The sequence below is a fragment of the Glycine max genome, chromosome 16, assembly GCF_000004515.6.
Source record: "Glycine max cultivar Williams 82 chromosome 16, Glycine_max_v4.0, whole genome shotgun sequence".
Lineage (NCBI taxonomy): Eukaryota > Viridiplantae > Streptophyta > Magnoliopsida > Fabales > Fabaceae > Glycine > Glycine max.
Genome location: NC_038252.2, coordinates 6,538,422 through 6,560,825, shown reverse-complemented (window position 1 = coordinate 6,560,825; position 22,404 = coordinate 6,538,422). Strand labels below are relative to the sequence as shown.

The 22,404-nt window shown below is 31.2% G+C and overlaps 2 protein-coding genes across 3 annotated transcripts; one reads left to right on the top strand and one right to left on the bottom strand.

The window, feature by feature from the left end:
* The first annotated feature begins 3,596 nt into the window (after nucleotides 1–3,596).
* Nucleotides 3,597–12,305, top strand: LOC100797156 (uncharacterized membrane protein At3g27390). Of its 2 annotated transcripts, none has more exons than XM_014769043.3 (10): nucleotides 3,597–4,234; nucleotides 5,076–5,184; nucleotides 5,287–5,482; nucleotides 5,576–5,712; nucleotides 6,993–7,281; nucleotides 10,367–10,473; nucleotides 10,566–10,707; nucleotides 10,834–11,017; nucleotides 11,114–11,354; nucleotides 11,855–12,305. In XM_014769043.3, the coding sequence occupies exons 1-10, from the start codon at nucleotides 4,141–4,143 to the stop codon at nucleotides 12,084–12,086; spliced, it is 1,731 nt and encodes a 576-aa protein (XP_014624529.1). In that variant the 5' UTR covers nucleotides 3,597–4,140; the 3' UTR covers nucleotides 12,087–12,305. The 2 variants fall into 2 exon arrangements, with proteins under 2 accessions (XP_014624529.1, XP_003547686.1); XM_003547638.5 differs by having other exon boundaries at nucleotides 3,600–4,234; nucleotides 10,834–11,029.
* A 2,035-nt stretch (nucleotides 12,306–14,340) lies between these two features.
* LOC100788016 (protein LOW PHOTOSYNTHETIC EFFICIENCY 1, chloroplastic) lies at nucleotides 14,341–17,193 on the bottom strand. Its single transcript, XM_041010240.1, has 2 exons — nucleotides 17,095–17,193; nucleotides 14,341–17,009 (listed from the first exon to the last, which is right to left on the bottom strand). The coding sequence occupies exon 2, from the start codon at nucleotides 16,971–16,973 to the stop codon at nucleotides 14,547–14,549; it is 2,427 nt and encodes an 808-aa protein (XP_040866174.1). The 5' UTR covers nucleotides 16,974–17,009; nucleotides 17,095–17,193; the 3' UTR covers nucleotides 14,341–14,546.
* Nucleotides 17,194–22,404: the final 5,211 nt, after the last annotated feature.

Genomic DNA, 22,404 nt, shown 5'->3' with positions numbered 1-22,404 from the left:
TTTTATAATTTTTTAAATTATTTATTGCATTAATTATTTTTTAAGATACCCATAATTATTAATTAACAAAAATTATTGTCAAAAAATAATAAATGCTAAAAATTATTGAGATAACAACCTCTTTCTCTCCTATATTAGGATGGGAGAACTGAGTAGCAATTAGGTTAGAAGAAATTCAATGAAAAGTGGAATGTTTAATTTTAAAAATAAAATTAAGGGTAATTTTAAAAAAATACTTACAAATTGATAAATTTAATTTCATTAACTAAATTAATCAATATTTTTAATATATGTAAATTAGTTAAAAGAATTTTATAAAAAGAAGCAAATCAAGAATTTCTTTTAAGGAAGAAAAAAATATTTTATTCTCTATATTTTATAAAGTTGTTGATTTTAGACGATATATTTCATCTTCCAATGTTTTGTTCCTCAAATTTAAAAAATAAGTGTTTTTAGTTCCTCGGGCAAACATTGTTGAAATTGTTTATAAAGTATATATTATCTATAAAGTATAGGGCATTTCCTATTTTTTATTACTCACAAATTAATTTTAAATACTTTTTCATACTATAATGATTGTTATGTAAAAAAGAAAAAAAATAGTTTCAGAATAAGTTAATAAAAAATTCAAAAATCATTTAATTCATTTACTATTTTTATTGTCTCGTGTTTCTCAAATAGTACACATTAATTAACAAGGTAACAAAATGGCAAGGACTCTTAGTGAATATCTTAAATGTATTATTACTATTATAATTAAGCAACATTTATTATTATACTTTATCTTAAATGTGTGCAATGGAGTAAATACTATTTTGAATAAATGACAATAATTATTAAATACTCTTTCTATCCCATCATAAGTGTGTTGTGTAAAGATGAAGAGTTAGTTCTAAAATAAGTGTAAAAATATTATTTTTCACTAATATTCTTAATAAGTGTTACTTACTTTTTAATTTATATAATTAATGATAAAATTAATTTTATAAAATTATTATTTTCTTTTATCTATTTATTAACTTTTTTTATTTGTGTAAAAAAACCAAAGAATTGAAAACACTTGTTATGAGACAAATGGATCAATTATAATGTACTATAATGAATATGTTGGTATTAACTTGAGAAAGTGAGCCAACTTGACTTATCTTGATTGTTCATGTGAGTTGCTCAAAAAGTGAGTTGGTCCAACTTACCCACCCATCCACACACATATGCATGAACACATATAGATCCAAAATCTTAAGTCAATGCGGAGAATTTATTTAAAAATAATAAATTATTAATTATTTAAATTGTAATTTTGGTTTCTTTTTAATTATTGAATTGCAATTTTGGTTGATATAAGTTTTTTCCATTTTCGTCCAAATCTCAATTTTACATACATTTACTTATTTTCTTTCTTTATTTAATTAAATAAATTAGAATATGTTACGCCTAAAATTCAACTACTCATGAACTAAAAGCATGATTCTGAAGGTATTTTATGTCAAGGGATGAATATCAAAAGTTACACATGACTTAAAGAATCATCAAATGTAATATTGAGTTAACAAGAGAAAACAAATGTGTTTACATAGTCAAGAAGCATGCATCATGTAGCAATGCACTACCTCCATGAAGCTCTATTTATGCACGGGATCTATTTGAAAAAAAGAGTGTATAGGGCAATATTATTTTTTTAATAATTCAGTTCCATTGAATTATAATAATCAATTATTAATTAAAGGTAACAATCAATTCTCCTAATAGAATACATTTAATATTAAAATTAATATCTTTTACAATATAATAAATAATATTGGAGAGAATGATTTTTGGGTTGTCACGCGACAAAACCCAAAAAATCAAATACTCTTTTATATATACTAGTTTAGCGACTCATGTTTTGCATGATGCTAAATTCACTTTATATAATTTATGAGTAATTTTTTATATTATTTAAAATTTTTAAAATATTATTAATTATTTAGTTTAAATTTTAATAAATATATATTAATAAATATTTCAATAAATATTTAAATATATACACACATACTCTACAAAATTGTTATTATTAGAGTGTTATCCTACGTAAGATCTTTTTTACTTTGATGATGTCTTACATGTTTCCTTTTGATTTTCTTAAAAAAACAACAAAATTTGATTCACTTTTTTTAACCATATTATTGGTAGGATGTATCTAATGACTTTGTTCATGGGGTAAAACCTTCATCAAAGTTAACATTATAAATATTTTATACAATGTTATGTAAATATAAAGGAAAAATATTGGAATTTTAATAAATCATATAAAACACCAAATGAGCCAAATATATTACGTCGGATTATCAAGATAAGGGTTTAAGGAATACTTGAATCTATAAAGTTTGATTAAACAAATGTAGTGAAACAATTGGTTTTATGATCTTGTTCTATCAAATTACCTTATTTCTTATGAAAGTGTCATTTTTTCTTCAAATGAGGAGAAAAGAAATTGTTTTGATTCAATGTATTGAAGATCATATTTGTTTCTCAATTTTAATCTATTAAGATTTTCATTATTCTCAAATTGATTTATGCTCATTAAGTTCATGTCAATTTTTGTTGGTAGTTTAATGAGCTCACTAAATTAAATTATTTATATTGAACTCATATAAATCTAAATGTAAATAAGTAATATAAATGATAATATTATAAGTAGCTCATATTAACTAATTAGTAATTATAAAATTCTTAACAATCTCACACTTAAACTTTATATTAGCCTTAGACATTTATATCATAAAACTATTTACACTTACAACCGTATATTATTTACTTTTCAACCTCTCTTTAAATAATTTGATTCATATCATATAACAACAAAGAACCATTATAGTTTTCATCACAACCTAACTTAATGATCATCATTATTATTTAACATAAATTTATTTAAGATTTGAATCAATCAGTCATTAATTTAATATTTAATGGAATAATTAAATTAATTTAATATAACAAATATAAAATTTATATTAATTAATTGAATTATTGAAAGCAAAAATAAATATGAGATTATCATGTGACATCTTATAAAATTAAATCTTCCTATATATATATTATTTAACTTTCTTCTCGTTTTTTTTTTCATTTCTCTTTCTGTTTTTTTAACTCTCTCTCAAACTAAACATACTATAAGTGACACGAATTTTTTTTTAAAGGATTTAATAACAAGAAAAGTACAAAAGTATTCAAAAAATGTAAAGTTATAAGAAAATAAAATATAATTTACCCAAAAATTATTTAATGAGAACAATTATAAATTTCATTCAATAATGAAAATAAAATAATAAAACTAAGTGAGCATTTTTTGTATAAATAAATAAATGCATTATTAAAAGTATCATTTTGAATGTAAATAAATTAAAATATAATATTTGGTTTCTTATTTTTTTCCCAGTAAACTTTCAATCACAATTATTTTCCCGCAAATTATAACCATCCAAAAGATCAGATGATTCACACACTAATCAGTGCCTCGTTGCTTCGACTAAAAAATTGGGTCCTATTCTGGCAAATAAATAAGAAAATAAAAGAAAAGAAAATCACACCTAACATAACAGCATTAATACTTCACATAAAGCAGAGACAGAAACTTTCGACTTGCTTTTGCTTTAGCCTAACCATAAAACAACAAAAATAATTTGTACACACTATCTTCAATAAGGGAAAGGTGTAAATGAATCGGAATATGAGGATTTGGCTAAGCATATTTATGTGATACTGATTCTTTTTCGGTGATATAAACTGCTTCATTTAGATTCCTCTGATTTTTAAGACTTGCAGATTTTCAACGGTGCCAGAAAAGTCACATTCCCCTTGTAGTTGATTTTTTTTTTTTTACCGTTATTAAGTTGGAGAAACCAACAGGAAGATCCACCACTTGTTTCTGTGCCCATTATCAAAAGCATAGTAAAGGGCAAGTTTGAGTCTTTATGCATGTTTATCGCTATGTGCTTGTAGAAAATTCGATTTTTGGCTTCTGGGTTTGGTTGAAACCTTTCTTATGTGCTGAGTGAAGGTTGAAGGGGGCAAAGATTGGATCTTTTCTACTTGAGGGTGGTGAGTGGGGAACTGAAAGTGTGATGAGTTTGTAGTGTTCTTTTGCAGAGATCTGAGTGAATGGAGCCTCCTACGGGGTTTTCTGCTTCATTGTTGAGTTTCATCCGGTTTCTTCCTTTTTTCATTGGGCTTCTGCTTCTAGGCACCACCAAAGGTAAAATGGCAATGGATCTGTTCTTTGTTCTTTTGGAATTTTTTTTTTGTTTTTGTGAGTTTCTTGGTATGCTTTAGTTGGGAATTTACTAATAGAAGTTAAACAATAAACATCATGGAGGCAATTTCTAGGCTCTTTGGACCACCTTTGCATGTAGTTTTTTGCTATTTATAATTTGTTAAATATTCAGTGATTTTGAAGTTGAATATCATGAAGTCAATTTCTAGGATGTTATTTCAGGAAATGAAATACTAATGGACCACCTTTGCATATACTTTTTTGCTATTTATAATTTGTTAAATATTCAGTGATTTTGATGTAAAATTTATTGAATTTACTTTTCCTAAACCAGTGGTGGGGAGTTGGGGTGGAGCCTGATGTGGGGTTTTACACGTGTTCCTTTGTGACCTATGTTTGTTAACAAATTATTCGTTTTTATTAAATTAATTGCTGTCAAGCACGCCTTCAATCATGCTTCAAGTATCTTATTATGGGAAATAATTGAATTTTGTATGTTTTGTTACTGATTAATCTTATGGATTTGTATGTAATATCATAGGAACTTAGAAGAAAGTTGAAAGTAAAAAGGAACAAATTTAAATGACAACCAACTATATAATAGTTTAAGATCAACTTTGACATATTTCTAGGCAAAACCAAGGATTTTAAACAGTTTGTGTACTTGTTTCATTTTCAAGTTTCCACCATGGAATATATAATAGCTTCTTGTATGCCATGCTTTACTGTACTAGAGAAGAATTAAGGGTAGGGTTTTATGTGAGGAGTATGATTTTAAACCTTACTTACCATTGCTCAAACTGTGAAATGCCAATCAATTCAGGTATCCTTTTCTGCCCTTTGATATGCTTAATAATTGCAACTGGGAACACTGCTATCATACTTGGACTTTGGATAGTGCATGCTGTTTGGACATATTACTGCGTTGTGAGGTGCTTTCCTTGACTGCCACTCTTTCAAGTTTTCGCTCACTTTTCTATCCCTGTATTATGAAATTGTGATTACTTTCTCATAGTGATTTCCCTAACGGACAGAGCTAAACAATTTGGGCCTATTCTGAAGCTTGTTATTGGCCTATGTGTACTACCAGTGCTGTTGGTTGTGTATCCGATTGTTGGTATTCTTGGAAGTATTGTTGGTGGAGCAGCCTATGGATTTCTTTCACCCATATTTGCTACTTTGGAAGCTGTAGAGGAAGGAAAAGATGACAAATTTTACCACTGTTTCATTGTATGTGTACTATGCTTCATTTCTTCTTGTTAAAATGCTTGTTATATCTGTTTTACTGTTATTAATTACAGAAACTTTATAATAAATCATCAGGATGGTACATGGAGCACTGTTGAAAAGAGCTGCATGGTTGTCAGGGATGTAAATGATGTTTGTTTTCATTCATACTTCTCGGTTATGGATGACCTGCGACAAAAAGGACCTCCAAATGCAAAATACTATGAGATCAGGTTTTGTCATTGTATGCCTTACTATTTTGTTTATTTTTATGTTGTGTCTTTAAAGTGCGGGCAAGCATTGGTGCAAAACTTGTGACCTGGGAGGTCACTGGTTCAAAACTTGGAAACAGTCTCTACAGACTACACTTTCTGGGGGTCAGGCTGCATACACTTACCCTCCCTTGACCCTACTCAGTTGGAGCCTTGTGTTGGACACTCTTATGTCTTTAAAGCATTTCTCTGATTATTTTTGTATTTATATCCAGATCCAAAGTTTCATGTTGGTAAAGATGTTTTTGATTGAAAGGGTCACTCTAGTAATGCCAAATTGCCAATCATGTCTTTTGGGAGTTAATAGTGGTTTAGTTCCTTCTTTTGGTTCAGGCTCCATTTTTTTCCTGTTTTTGAAGAGAGACTATGTTTGTATTGTAGGTCAAACTTTTACGCTTTAAAGCTTTTCAAATTTTAAACCTTAGTTGTGTAGACATATGGTATCAACTTGAATACTAGTTATTTAACTTTGAAATTAAAGGAGCTGTGGATTGTGAATGCTAAATTGAAACAAATTAAAAAAAATATCAATTTTCCCTCAAGTTGAGAAGGCAGATTAGTTTCACAAACTATAGGTCAGTTGGACTTCTCGTAGATTGCTATCTTTTGAAAACATAACTATTGAAATCACAGAGGGAATATCTCTTCTGTATTTCATTCTTACTGAACTGTGTTGGTCGGGTTATTTAAATCTTGTATCATTTGCATGCCAAACTTATTAGCAAGCTTGAGCATATTATTGAAAATTTTGGCAGAAGACATTGGTCTTGGATAGAATCTTAAAGAATGGCAATTCTTTTTGTGGGATATCTTCTGGCTTTGGTGACATTTCAGTAAAAAGTAGGAACCAAACTATAGAAACTTTAGTAACCAAAATGATTCTCAGTTAATTGTTCTTCCAAATTTTTCTCTGGTTTTTGGTTCTACCAATATATGGTGAAGCAGATAACACTAATTGTTTAACTAAGTTCTTCTTTCTTATGCATTTTGTGTGCTAGTTGTACTTGTATCTTTAGTTTGTGATAGATTTACATCACATGCGAATATTCAACTGTACTTTGAAAGAAAAATAAGAATTGTTGTTTTTGGGAACATAAAAGCACGACAAAATGTGACTGTGAAGAATGAATTTTAGATAAACACCAGTCATAATGTGCCCAATATGATGTTGTTAGACGACTCTGACACAGGATTTGTGCTATATGACTTACTTTGATTTTTTTTTTTCTGCTTTAGTGCAGGCTGCTTTATATTCCTGGTGCTTTAATAGCTGCAGTTATTGGAATCATTGTTGATCTGCCAATTATATCATTTGTTGCCCTATGCAAAGGTCCATACATGCTATTTAAGGGGTGGCATCGATTGTTTCATGACCTTGTTGGCCGTGAAGGCCCTTTCCTGGAGACCATATGTGTACCTTTCGCGGGTCTTGCTATCCTTCTGTGGCCATTGGCGGTTGCTGGGGCAATTCTGGCATCCATGTTAACAAGTTTCTTTCTTGGTGCCTATGCAGGCATTGTTGCTTATCAGGTCAATCCTCATATCTTTTCACTCCCTAGTTATTTTATACTACTATTGTTATTATAACCAATTATGATATACTTGGGTTAGACAATTACAAATATATACAAGTTTGATCGTAGGCTTTCTATTACTTGACTGCCCAATGCTTTTCTAGACTGGTTGCTATTAACAAGAAGGCCAATGCTAAATTGTGGAAGCAACACTGGGGATTTGGATGACAAACTAAATAAGTTTCAACATCTATTGTTGGTTGACATATCACAGCATCCAAGGTTCATATTAGGCAATGTGCCATGTATTTGGATGATTCATGTAAAAGGTGAAGGCCTATACTCAGTATTTGGTGTCCAACTGTACCCCTATACAAATATCAACCTTGGTCTGTTGAGACTTTGCCATTTCAAGCATACATTGTTGATGGATATGATCATAAATAGTGTTTGATAGATAGAACTTGAAAATTGCATTTGAAACATTATCCAACTAATAAAAATTAGCACTGCCATTTCTGCTTGGTTGGTGGAAACAATAGAATAACACAAGAACCTGAATCACAGTTCAACTTTTGTTTTGTCGACTGTTTGTTGGTCAATGCACAGCACAAGCAGTTGCAGATGGTATGTTGTTTCGTAAGCCATGATCAACGTTATTACTGGGGACTTGGGAGAGAAGATGCAGGTTGACCATTTCCTAAGAGAGATGTGTGGTGGTATATATCTTGTAAGGGCCCAAAATTGTCCTTCATCACCATCCAGAAATGGTTTGGAGATGGAAAATTGGAAATCACAGAGAAATAGTTGATCGATATTCTTCTTAATGGTGGGTGAAGGGGGCTCAAGGAAGTTCATGTTAATTTGCAAGAGACTAGCTGAGTCTATCAAGAAATAAGTTTTAAAGCGAGTTAACTAAATTTCTCTACCAAAAATCTTAAATTCATCTCATACCTACCATCCTCAAGAAGTTGTGTACTACTTGTGTGTGTGCGCATTTGTGGTATTTTAAAGTTACTAGGGGCTGTTCTTTGTGTTGCAGTAAAGCAAAATCAATTCAGCAATACAAAAAAGGAATGCATCAAGCAGGAAACAAATTAAGGAAGCATAGACACCTGTCCACTTGATAGGAAATTTTATTGAAACTATAGATCATAAGAGGATTGCTGACATTTTGTATTGGGAAGGCATGAAGGGTAATATTAAAAACTATGTTGCTTTCCTGCTGACACTTGCCTGAGGAGCATGTACCAAGGTTTATCTCGTGCTCATCTTTAGTACCGGCTCTATCTCGTGCCGGTCTTTTTGCTGCCTTTTCCAATACTGCATAGTTATGCTGTGACGTTTACACTGCTTTCCTGGATGGATACCATTTTGGTGGCAGTGGATCAACTTAACAAAGTATGGTCATTTTTTTCTTACCCATTGCCACCCATTTTCTGCTAAAGAGGTTGCTGACTTATTAAAGAAGTTTCAAGGCTTCATGGATTTCTTTTCATCATAGTTTCAGAAAAGAGATCACACTTTTACTAGAGAATTTTGGACTGAGCTATTTAAACAGGCAGGAACCATTCTAAAACTCAGCTCTGCCTATCATTCACTGTTGGATGGACAATTGGACATACAGAAATTGTCAAGGTATCTAGATGCTTTACAGGTTCTAAACCTAATCAGTGGCCCTGCTGGCTTAGTTAGTTGGGTTGAGTTCTAGTACAATGCTAACCTCCACATTTCTGCTAAATGTCTACTTTTAGGACCTTATATGAAAGAGACCCTCTAATGTTGCTCAAATGTACAGAAGATTTATCAACAGTAGAAGTTAAACAGTCTATGGCTAAAACGAATGTAGTGTTAGATGAGCTCAAATTATATTTGGTCCTGGCTCATAACAAAATGAAGCAGTACCCTGATAACGGATAGAAGGGATGTGAGGTGCCTGGAGACTTAGTCTACTTAAAGTTTTAATCATATATAAAGTCAGGATTTTGGCTAATAATAACGAGAAGCTAAATCTAAGATTTTACCTGTTTTTAGAGGTGATGATGATTGAGGATAGAGCAGGTTGCTTATAGGCTGAAACTTCTAGAATGCTGTCATTCTGATTTGGTCTTCCATTTTTCATTTTAACCATTTGGTATCATAGAAACGCCATGCTTTTCAAGAACCAGCCGTTCAATCCTGAAAAGGTCATGGATGATGCCTTGTTCCATACCTGGTCCTGGCTAAAATGTGTGGAGAAGGACTTCAACATGCACTTTACTTTCTGGTCAACCAATTTAAAGGATGTTTTTTCCTAGAGGGGATGGGTTTGTTCTTTGGGGGGCTGCCTACGGTCTCTCCTAATGGGGTGCAGACTGTATTTGTATTGTTTTTATCTTTGTTTTTTCAGTACACCTAGTACTGGATATCATATATAATATATTGATTTTTGCTGAGCAAAAAAAAAAAAAAAAGTAGTAGCTATAATTGTCAGAGCATCAACCATTACCATCTGCACTTTAACAGAGGTGGGAGCTAAAAGTACATCTTGCAATTTGCTGCAACTGAAACAGGACATGATGGTAAATGGGGGGTGCTCAATCAGTGCAACATCTATCAGTCTATGGGACAATATCTTCAAATTTCACCTTGAGGACACGGTGAAAGTGTTTGGCAGAGAATATTGATAGACACCCATTACTCAAGTATAGCACTAGGAAGAAGAAGCATGTGAGCAAGGAGAGGTAGAGTGAGAAAAGATGTCGTATATTTGTAGTAACAGAATGCTTTTAAATGGCAAGGAAGAGGGAGAGATAAAATGGGAGTTTCTTATGGATTACTGGGCTGAATGTAGTAGGAAGGCTAAGAGGTTGGTGTCAGTAAGTGTGTACTAACTTAGTCCTCCTAAGTGATTTGGGTGGTACAGAAATTGCATCTACTTGATCTATCAGACTTTTCCATTTTCTGGTTATAATTTCCTATAGTATTGATATCCTTCTGTTGTTTTGTTTTATTAACCTATAATAGTGGAAGGTGACCCCTGTGTGATTGCGTGAATAAACTAAACTCTGTTTCCTGTCCACACCTGGGTGCTGGTTGTTTATTTGTTCTTTTAAATGCAGGAGTCTTCTTTCTTGTTTGGCCTTTCGTACGTTGTTGCAGCTTTGGCCATTTATGATGAATACAGCAATGATATTCTTGACATGCCAGAAGGATCCTGCTTCCCTAGGTTTTTTTCTGCTCCCATGTGTTTATCACTATGACTTGCAATTAATGCTTTTATACTATGTTCTTATGCATTCGATTTCTGAATTCTAATAGGCCTCAGTTTCGAAAAGAGGTTGATACATCACAAAGAACTTCTAATTCAAATTCCGTATTAAGACCCAGCTCCTTCCGAAAGGCTCCTTCTCGCACATCTTCAATGAAGAACAACAACATTGCTGAGTTGAAATCATTTGAGGTATTATTTGTGGTATTTTGTGTTGAACAACACGACTCAAAATATCACCTTTATCTTCCTTGGATGTTCATGTTTTGAGACTTTTACGGTCTGTACTAAATAAATAATTGTTCATGAATTGTGTAGCTGTTGGATGCCTTATTCAAGGAATGTTTCCGTGTTGGAGAAAAATTGGTTTCTGAAGGTATAATTACAAGAAAAGACATAAAAGAAGCCAATTCTGGTAACGGGAGTAGAGTTATTAGTATTGGTTTGCCAGCATATTGCTTAGTCCAGGGACTCTTGCGCTCTGCAAAATTAAATTCCGTTGGTATAATGATTAGTAAGTGGAACCTTTCAACTTTTTTTGAGATTATTTTCTATTAGCCGTTTTGAAGAAACCATTTTGGTAACTTCCTCAATGTAGGTGATGAAACTGAACTAACTACCTCAAACAGACCAAGGGAGACATTTTTTGACTGGTTCGTTAATCCCCTTTTGATCATTAAGGAGCAAATCAAAGCTGAAAATCTTTCTGTCTCAGAAGAGGACTACCTCTGCAAATTAGTTCTCTTGAGTGGTGATGCAGACAGACTGAAAAATTCTAGCGTTGGCCCTGCACCAGAATCCGAGGTCAAACGTGCGGAACTTGAGGCATTGGCTAGAAGGTACTGAATAGACCAAACCTTGCTTAGTGTGTGTATTTGGGAAAACACTTTTAAACTTGATTTTGCAAAAAATGATTTTGGTTATGACGTGAAATTGTTTATGATGGGAAAAATCAAGTTTGCAGTAACACTTAGAGCTATAGTTCACATAAATTTCTCAACAAATACTTGAAAAAAAATAAATCAAACTTTTCACATGTCCTAAAATCAAATTTATGAACCTCAACCTTTTCAAATACTACTCCCCCGTCCAACTTTTCCATAAACACCTATAAACTTACACGTATAAGGGTAAGGGCTTTTATTGTAACTTAGGAATCAAGTACTTATCTCAAAGGAAAAACTTTCATATGCCTAGAAGCTAATCCTAATTGGGGCTTAATATACCCAATTTACTTTTTGCCCTTTTTTTCCGAACATGCTTTCACTTCGAATAGGTTTTGTTCTGATTATCCATTTTAAGGTTTGTTTTGTCTCATTTTGTTTTCATTTGTATACAGGCTGCAAGGAATCACCAAATCCATGTCAAGGTTCCCAACCTTCAAGCGACGCTTCGACGATCTTGTAAGATCGTTATCCGACGATCTGACGGAGATACATGGAGGTCCAATAATGACCAGATCAAAGAGTGCCTTTGCTCGGTTGATTAGTTTAAAATCTTTCAAGGGGACAAGAGCTAACGGATCTGCTCAAGGGTCACAACATGTTGCAAAAGACTTAGAAAATTCATGATGAGAATATCATGTAATTTACAAATCTTATGTCATAGGTGTAATCTCCAGTCCATTTTGGATGGAAAATTGAGGTGTTATTGACAATATAGTTAGAGTTTTGATTTCAATGTATTATCGGTGTAAATTTTTTTTGTACTGTTAACCAATTGGAAATTATAATTGGTATGACAGTTATTGTAAAAATAAAATAAATATATCATATATGTTAATTTTTTTAGATGATAGTGTAAAAAAATTATTATGTTGATATCTAGACTATTTTTTTCGAACTATAACATTGATAGTGTTATCTCCGCATAACATTGTAGTCATATCTTGTTATACTTCTCACGAGATCAATGAGTTTATTGGGAAACCTACCTAGAATTGAACATTCTCCCTCAGGCTTGTTCAACTTTTTAGTAGATTTCAAGGGGATTTGGTGTTGCTTGAGTAATAGTTTCACATTATTTTTAAATGCAACAAAATGGATCACCACAAAGTATTATTTTAATAAAAATAATTTTCGATGTATTTAGAGAGAATAGAGGATTGACAGTATATTTTATTAATATTATTTGAGAAAAACAATAAGTTTTGAAAGTTAATGAACTATATATTTTGAATATTAAAGTATCAAGAACCCGTTTTTGATAAACAATTTGATTGAGTTCTTATTGAATAGATACTTATTATATAAGTAATCATGTATAGACTTTTTCTATAATCAAGGGAGAAATAAGGTTAAATTATTTTTATGTAAATTATAAGTCGTTTTCAGAAGTTATCGTAAAGAACCTATTGAAATAAGTTGAAAGCAACTTATAAATATATCATAAACTATTTCATAAGCTCTTTAGACACTTTCAGAAGTACATAAGTTAAAATAACTTGTAAATATTTTTTTCCAAACAAGACCCAAATGTAAGTGTTTTAAGTTATTGATATAAAATAATTCATACATTATGTAGGTATATTTATAATTTTAAAAGAGCTTATTTAAACATAAAAGTTGCCAAAATATATATTTTTTGTCAAAAAATAAAAAAATCATACCATGGTAAAATACATTTAATCATTTATAATTTATTTACATGATTTAGAAGAGAGTATTATATATATATATATATATATATATATATATATATATATATATATATATATATATATATATATATATATATATATATATATACACGCAAATACTGTAATAAAGAAACAAAATTAAATCAACTCATATAATCACTAAACTTCGAATGAGACTTTTTTATTATCTTTTTAAAATCATAAGTATATTTGTATTTAAAATAATTGCATTAAAATATTTTTAGAGTATTTTATCAGTTTTTATTAAAAAAAAGCTTAATAATAATAATAATTAAGGAAAGGTACTGTAAAAATCCATTTAATGGTTGTCATAAAAAAAACGGTTTATGATACTAGTACACCACGTTATTACACTATTTTTTTACACTTTTCTTGTTTGGCTAAAAGAGTTATATATATATTGCCTACTATACTATTAATTATTATCGAGGAGTATAAAAATGATTAATGAAAAGGATTTTTTTAAGAGAAAATGGAAAATTTTATCACAGTAAAACATGTAAATTATATAGATCATAGAAAGAAAAAAAAAAACTTATTGGAAACCTCAACCAAGATTCTCTCTCTACTAATGAAAGTAGTCTAGTAACATCCAAGATTGGTGATATATATTAAGAGTCTAGTAAATAGATCACTGGAAGCACAGAAAATGGGTCTTATTTCTGACTAAAGCATTGAGAAACCAAAACATTGGGCAGAAGAAGTCTATGGTGATGATCAATTTATCCTTCTGCTTAGTGATGTGGATATAAGCATTGCAATTAACTGATTCCCCTTCATAGTTTGAGTTGTGATTTTGATGGCACATTTGAGCTAACAATTCTGTCAAATAAGGTGTAAAACTTCTGACCAAACAAGAAAGTGTGAAAAAATTACACTGCCCATAAATGATTCCTTATCATGAAGGAAAAACACAAAAGCACCAATTGGAAAAACCAGCAAAGGTTAATATGATACTAAAAACAATAATTGAACAAAGTGACTTAAAAGATTGCTAAATGTAAACTATAAGTCAGTTGCAAAAACTAAATTAATATGTAAAGGATTCAATTATTATCCTCTGATTAACAAATTTAGAAAGCAAGACAAACATCCTGTCATCACTTTTAAACAGTTGTTTTGACTTTAAAGTCAATAAGAGAAAACACATTGAAAAACAAAAATTCTTAAGAGGAACAAAGTTCTATGTCCTTCCAAATATTTGAGAATAAAAGTTCCGCAAAAAAGGGTTGCTAACAAAAGTGGAAGAAAACATATGACTGATTCTTTTACCTTCTTGGCCTACGGATACAAAAAATCTCCAGCTATGACAGAGCAGAATGTACAGAGGTTACATAATATTTGACTATGCTAATTTCAATGTATTAATTATTTATGGACTTTCTTCTGTCTGTGAGTGATAAATTTCATTTCTATCAAACGGTTGACTTCTTTTGGGAACACCAGCTAAGTTGTAGAATTCATTCAATGTTTTTCTAATTTGCACTTTCTTCTTTTTATCAACAGGGCGAGGTCCTAAAAGACCTAATTCAATGGTTGCATTATTAGCCTGAGAGGATTGGACAACTGCGTCGTAAGCTTTCGAAGAGAGGGTAAGGCCTTCGTTTTTAGCTCTCGTATATAACTGATATGCCAGCCTTGGCTTTCCATCATTTGCAAGGGCTACAATCAGCATTTCATAAGTTATCTCATTGGGAGAGATGTTCTGAACTTTCATTCGGTGAAACCATTCATACGCCACACTGCTCATACCATTATGTGCACAGCCAGTGATTATTGCATTGTATGTCACTACTGTTACCTCGATTCCTAATGTTACCATCTCCTGAATGATGGCGTCAACCCTATTAAAATTTCCTTGGGCAGTATGAATCGAAGCCATAATTGTGTAGGCATATGCATTTGGTTCAACCCCAACCTTGATCATATGGTTCCACACACGAAGAGCATCATCGTAGAGTTTTCCCTTTTCAAGAGCACTCAACAAAGCCCCATATGATATTATAGTGGGTTTTTCACCATTTTCCACCATTCTCTTGAATATTTGCACAGCTGCAGTAGTTTCTGAAGCCTTAGAACAGGCCACAAGAACTGCATTCCATTCCCTACATCCAGGTTTTAGGCCTTTATCCTCCATCTTGTTCAACAACTTAACACCCCATCTCCAAATTCCTTTCCTCTTGGCTGCACTGAGAAGAAAATTGAAGTGAGAGACAATCAGTTCATATGACAAGTTATTTGGTTTTGGCCCTTTGTCCAATAAATCTTCATATATCTCCAAAGCTGCCCACCATTTCTTTGCTTTTCCCATCAACCAAATTGCATGGTTGCAGACAGACAAGCTGATCTTATCATACCTTTCTCTTATCCGGTTGTACAGCTCTTTCACAACAATGTAGTGATCTTCACGGGTACAAGCCCACGCAAGCCGCTCAAGATCAGCCCGCGGTAGTGGAATCCCAACATTATCCATATCAACAAGAAACTTCAACACATTTTTGCTCAAGTTATCACGACTGACAAGCCAACAACGCATTACTTGATAGCAAACACGGATTGTGAACTTCTCTAGCTTCAAGCATTCTTTCTCCCAATCTTCTCCATCATCATCTTTTCCTATTTCACCTTGACGGTATTTTTCCCTAAACTCAACAAAGAAATTTAGAGCTCCGTAGCCATCTTCCATCCTCCGATATGCCAACAAGGCTTGTGAATAGGATACTGGAGATGGGGTAAGGCCATTCCTACGAATCTCCTCAAGCATATTGAGAGCTTTGTCACATTCTCCTTTCTCAATGTAAATTGCCATCAAGGTGTTATATGTCACCACATTGTAGGCAATTCCATCTTCAGCCATTTCATTCAAAATGACTTCCATCTCTGCAAATTGTCCAGATTGTTTGACAACACCTAATAGACCGTTATAAATGAAAAGGTTAGGGCCAAAAGAGCCATTAGTTTCTATCTTCCTCTTCTTCATCCAGTTGAAAAGAATCAAAGCAGAATCCATCCTCTTCTCTTTACCAAAACCACTGATTATTGTCGAAAACACCTGGAGGGGCAAGTCCCCCTTGTCCTTAAGAATACCCCCCACGTCCTCCACTGTCTTCACGGTCTGCAATGACAAGGCAAGTGCTCTCACATCAACCTTACCATCACTTTCTTCTTCACCACCTTCCTTGCTATTGTCATCACCACACATTTTTCCTTCACAATCACTGTCCTTAACTTGGTCCAAATTCAAAGACTTTACACCCTCCAAGTCACCGTTAACCAATGCATCATTAGAATCAGTCTGCTCCTCAACCAATTCATTGCCACCACTTTCCTTGCTATCGTCATCATAACCACGAATTTGTCCTTCAAAGTCACTGTCCTGAACTTGATCCAAATTCAAAGACTTTACACCCTCTGACTCACGGTTTACCGATGCATCATTAGAATCAATCTGCTCATCAACCAATTCACTCCCAACACCATCCTCCTCCAATGCCCACCCTAAGGGTGGAGCTAAGTCTCCAACATGACTCTTGTGTGGCTTCAAAATGATACCCAATTTGGGTCTAGAGCATCCCAACAAAAACCCACATCTCAAATCCAACTTTGCATGTCCAGAAAAGACCACAGTCCCATACCCTCTTGAAAATTGAAAAACACTAACTTTTTCACTATGAGAAACGGAAAAAGCAAAACCCAGTTTCACCCTCCTTCTCCTATTCTGATCAGTAACACCAGAAGGGCCTATTTCAAAGCGAGGAACCACCAAGTGGTTAACTTTGGAGGGCCAAGTGCTAATCATTTCTCAGAAATTTCGAAGCCAGAGAGCAAAAACCCACTTTCAAATAATCGATGCTCAAAATAAATTAGTCACGGGAATAATTGAGGAAGCAGCATAAGATGGATAAGTTATTAGTTCTTACCTTCTTCCACTGAGGCTCGTTCGAATCAGTTGAAGAAGAATGGTGACTAAGGGCAAGCTCGCTTTGTCACAGCCATTCGTTTTTCAGCGAATCAAATGGATAAACTGAGTGTAGAAATAAAATTTATTAAAATTATATAAATAGAGCACAGTTACTGAGTAAACCGAAAAGAGGAGAATATTATTATATAGGATAAATTGCTAATACAATTTTGGTAATTTCAAATCTTCAATTTTATTCGCCTATTTCTAAATTAAGTTCCTTTATTTTGTTACAATAAATATTTTTATATCTTTTTTGACCCAACACTTTATTAGTCAAGATTTATATAAAATGATATAAAATAAAATAAAAAAGTTTCTACGTCAATTATTTTTTTAGATTTATAAATCTTGTTAATTCGAAAAAATTAATAATGTGTTGGACTGAGTTAAAAAAAACTGTTATTTAACCTGTATATAATCATTATACATATCATATAATTAAATTTATTATTATATATAAATTAATTATTAAATAAAAACACATTAATTTTAACACACATAATTTATTAAATTCGACCACCTATATTTTTTATTTAATTTATTATTTTTATCTTATATTTATGCTTTTTCATGCTAATATAATATTTTATTTATATATAAAATAAAAATATTATATTAACATTAAAATTATTAATTTTATTAATTAAATATTATTATAATTTGATCTTTTTTTAATCTATTTAATCATTATATACTTACAAAATTTTAAATAAAAACAAATTATTATATTAAAAAAATTTAATTTTTACAAAATAAAAAATAATTTCTAAATATTTAAACCTCATTAATCCAACCCGATCCAATTCATTTATGATCGGGCTGGATTGAGTCAAATATGTAAATAAAATTGAACAAATTCAACCCATAAAATTTTGATCGATCGAGTTGGATGATTGATTTAATCAAACCTAATATATAAATACACTACATGTCAACACTAATATGTGACATTAAAATCAATATTTAACTTTAAATAATCAATTAAAATTATTGGTTTTGAAAAATAGAGAAACCAAATGTCTTAATTTAGAAATATGAGGACCAAAATCATGGATTTCAAGATATAAAAGAATCAAAATTATAATTTAACCTATTATATATTACCTTAAAAAAACTTTTTTTTTAAAATATCGTTAATTTATGAAGAGAATTATTATTCAATTTTTAAAATTTAACATATTCATCTAACTAAATTATAATTTTGATCTCTCTTTAATTTTTAATCCATTATTTTGATTTCTTTATTTTTTCACAATTTAATCCTTACATTTAAAAAAATTATAATTTTGATTTAATCCTTGGTGGTGTTTCAGGATTCCAATGTACTACATCCAATTTATATTTTACATTTTAATTAATACAATTATTTCTTAATAATACATTTTAAATGAATTTGTTAGATATAGGATTTAATTGGATCAAATTAAATAAATAAAAAAGTATGTAAAATTGACGATTGAATTTGAATCAAAATTATTAACCAAAATTGATGAAAAAGCTAAAATTGATAACCAAACACAACCATGGATAAATCGTGGTAGACATGGTGATCATGAGGTTGATAATAAAAAATTTAAAATTTGGTTTTTCTATTTTTGTTTGGTTGGGCTTAGATGTAAGAACATGTCTTGTTGGAGCTAAAAGTAAACTTTTGAGAATCCTTCTTAAGGAATTTGTACAACTTAGAGGAAGAGTTTAGGAAAATAGTGGGTTTTTTTTTTTGGTATAGAAAATAAGGATGTTTGTTTTTAAAGGTTTAATTCAAATTTCCCGTGAAAGGCTTGAAAAATGTGGTAATGTTAAAATAAAATAAAATGGATAAATGAAATAACTGCAGTGGCAAGTTTTGAAAGTGGATAAGTTGTCAACAGGTACATGTTCAACAATGGTATATAAATTGTTTAGAAATCAAGTAAACCAATAGTGTAAATAAAACTTGCTCAAGGCTTCAGCCTATGTGACCCTCGGGTACCCACTGAGTAGTTGTAGCTAAAGGCCTAAGAATAAAAATCAAAGTAAAGGCATATACCATTACAAAATCCTAGTATATATTTAGCCTAAAGCTCAATGTCGTATAATTTAATGCGTAAAATAAAGTAGCTCAGAAGTCACATGGTAACAAGGCCATGCAAGTGTTATCACCAAAACACAAACATACTTAATAATAAGTGCCTATAGGTATGACAAACTGTACGCTCTCACCTATAATAACTTGAGTTGACCGAACATAGGAACGAGTATTTTTAATACCTGAGTTTTATTTTCGGGGATGGGGATGTATAACCATTTTTTCCCGTATCCGTACTTGTTACCCGTCCCCTTAAGTCACAACTATATAAAATTAAGTATGTAATCTCATTAGGGTTACACAAGTAAAGAGAATAAATATTGTCTAAATTGTTGAATATATCATTTTGTTCGACTAAAATTTTGTTACAGACCTTTAGTTTTATTTCTTTATGAATCTTGTTATTGCAATGTCACTCACTTGACAAAGTATGTTATCTGCACATTGGTATCTTGAATGTTGTTTGTAGTGTCAATGATTGATCAAGTATGTTATTTGCACTGATATTTACTTAAAACAGTGTCATTACTGTGTAGCTTGTATATAATTATGAACCACTTATTATCTTTGTATTACATTTGAATATGATAATTCTATAAAATTTATTATATTTTTTTTAAAAAAAAATATTTTGGACTAGGGACGGGAATACCTAATCCCAAATGGGGATGAGAATGGATGTAAAGAATTAATCTCGTCAAGAATTAAGAAATATCAAACTCGTTCTCGTCCCGTCTCACTCCATTACCATGAGAGAGGGTCTTTGACAAGGCTGTATCCCTACAAAGTATTATAATTGAGATGGAGAATAGAGAAGGAGGGGAAATCCCCAAGGTAGTACAATTGCCTCTTGCTCTAGCATTCTCATACTCCATTTGGCTGCATCTCTTGGTACTTGCCACCTTTGTCTACTATTCGTCATAAGATAAACCAAAACACAGAGAAAGGAGGAGTGAGGTTTTGTACTAAAGTACCATAGATGCGGGAGAGTAAATACACACATGTTATCAAAGTCCTTTAACACATACACGTATATCAAATTGTACATCCAAACTATAAGATTGACAAAAACATCCAAATATATCACAAACAAATATATTAATAATCATAATAAAGTAGATTAATATCTCTCAAACACAGATAGTTATACTTACACTAATCATCACATAAACTCACTACAATCCACATATATCAATCACACATAAAACTCACAAAGTTAGAAGTCTTATATGAATGCGATGCATGTTCCTAAGTTAGTTTTTATTACTCTTTCATATATGATGTCATACAAGAGGTACCCAAATAATATTTATATGGTGCCCTTGACACTAAGCAGTGGAATAACCCAAAAACTTGGAGTGACACTAAGCTTGGTACGTAGTAGCACTAAGCCTGGGATATCACCATATTTGGGGAGACAATAAGCCGGACGAACACTAAGTCCTAGATGCCTTGATGCATGGTTTATTTTAGTTTCTTTCTCTTGGCATTAGAAATGAGATGGATGGGTAAATTTTCAAGAAAACACCCCTCATTTGTAAATCTATCTCTTTTAATTTGACAAGCCTTTTTCTCACCCATAAAACAAAATCATTAGTCTTTAAAAGAATAAGTGTTTAGTACTAGTTAAAACATCAAATATGAATTTTAAAAGTAAAGGATTTGGGATTTATACTAAGTAATATGATTATAGGTTCATATAAATCTAGATATAAATGTAGATAGTTAGTACTGAAGGAACTAAGTATGAAATTTTCTAAAACCAAAAGCTGCAGATAAGAACCATACATTAGCTTGAAAACAATCTAAATCAATAAAAGGTAGTTGGGTGGGAAAATCTATAAAAAAGAAAGCAGAAAAAAATATTATTTGGGGCTAAGAATTTACAGAAAATCTCCCAATTATAAAGAAAGCACTGGAATTTTTTCAATAATTTTTCAACTACCATAGCTTCCTTAAATCAAATCTCATTCCATCTCTAAAGAAGAACAAATTGCAAAATTTTATTCCATCTCATATTCATCTTATAAAATTCATAATCAATTCTCAAAAAATGAACAATCAGAAATTTCAAAAAGACATAAAACCCTTATGACGTCTATTTCCCACTAAAAATACATAGCAAGTATCATGTCAAACACTACAGTTTATTGCTTTTATCACACAGCTATACGGCATGTGCTGAAAGGGCCTATGGAAAGATATGAGAATGTGCCGGTGGTGAATCCTTGGTGCTCCAAAATTTGCATTTAGAAAGTTTAAGAATAGAAGAAGTTAAAGGGGTTGATGGAAGGTGGGGGTTTTGCTACATGGAAGAAAGACATAAGGATATTATTATAAATAAATTTGGAGAAGGAATTAAAAGAATTGGATGGCACGTTGCTGGCTGGAGGCATAAGGTTGCTAATTAATATAAATCTAAAATGAAATTGGGTTAGAAATTTAAGATGGTAGAAATAAAATTGGTATGTTTAGTTAAATAAAAAGACTAATTTAAGATGTAATTTAGGACACAATGGAATGACCACAATTAAAATTTGGATACAAAGGTAGTTATCTAAAATATTATGAACAGCTATAACAATTGAGTTTTGAGAAAGGAATTAGTAAAACAAACAATAGGAATTGTTATAGCAATAATTGGTTTCTTTAGAATTTATTTTGGATATACTAAGAGAACAAAAATAAAATTTAGATTTTATTGAGATTGTATAAAAATCCTGATACAGTTATTTTATAACCTAGATCATTTTAAAAGATATAAATTGTGTTCTTTTTGCATGATTGATCATTTTGATTCTAAAAGAGCTCCAAAGTATTCAGTCCTTTGCGCGACTAATTAGTGATTATCACTAACTGTAGCTATAAGCTAATCCGTCTAAGCTACAGGAATATGCATGTATGTTAATTAATAAAATACTCATAAAAGAGAACTTTATTTTAATAAAACTCTTTATTTGATAAACTTCAACATTTAATTATACAAAATAATTCACTATAAAGATCAATAGATTTAAACAATATTGCATAAAACACTTGAGATATAATTATCTCAATTTTAGAAACTTCAAATTACTTTGTATAACCAATACGAGAAAATATTGCTATGAACTCATATTATGTTATCCTTTTTATGTTTTAGATGATATAATATACAAAAATAAAAATATATAAACATCTAATTGATTTTCTTGTGTT

What these genes read in the sequence shown, in the direction of transcription:
- LOC100788016 (XM_041010240.1), bottom strand. Translation starts at nt 16,973, where the DNA reads ATGATTAGCACTTGGCCCTCCAAAGTTAACCACTTGGTGGTTCCTCGC.
- LOC100797156 (XM_003547638.5), top strand. Translation starts at nt 4,141, where the DNA reads ATGGAGCCTCCTACGGGGTTTTCTGCTTCATTGTTGAGTTTCATCCGG. An exon ending in GCTTCTAGGCACCACCAAAG is followed by an intron (nt 4,235 to 5,075) that starts GTAAAATGGCAA and finishes CAATCAATTCAG; the next exon opens with GTATCCTTTTCTGCCCTTTG. An exon ending in GAAGGATCCTGCTTCCCTAG is followed by an intron (nt 10,474 to 10,565) that starts GTTTTTTTCTGC and finishes GAATTCTAATAG; the next exon opens with GCCTCAGTTTCGAAAAGAGG.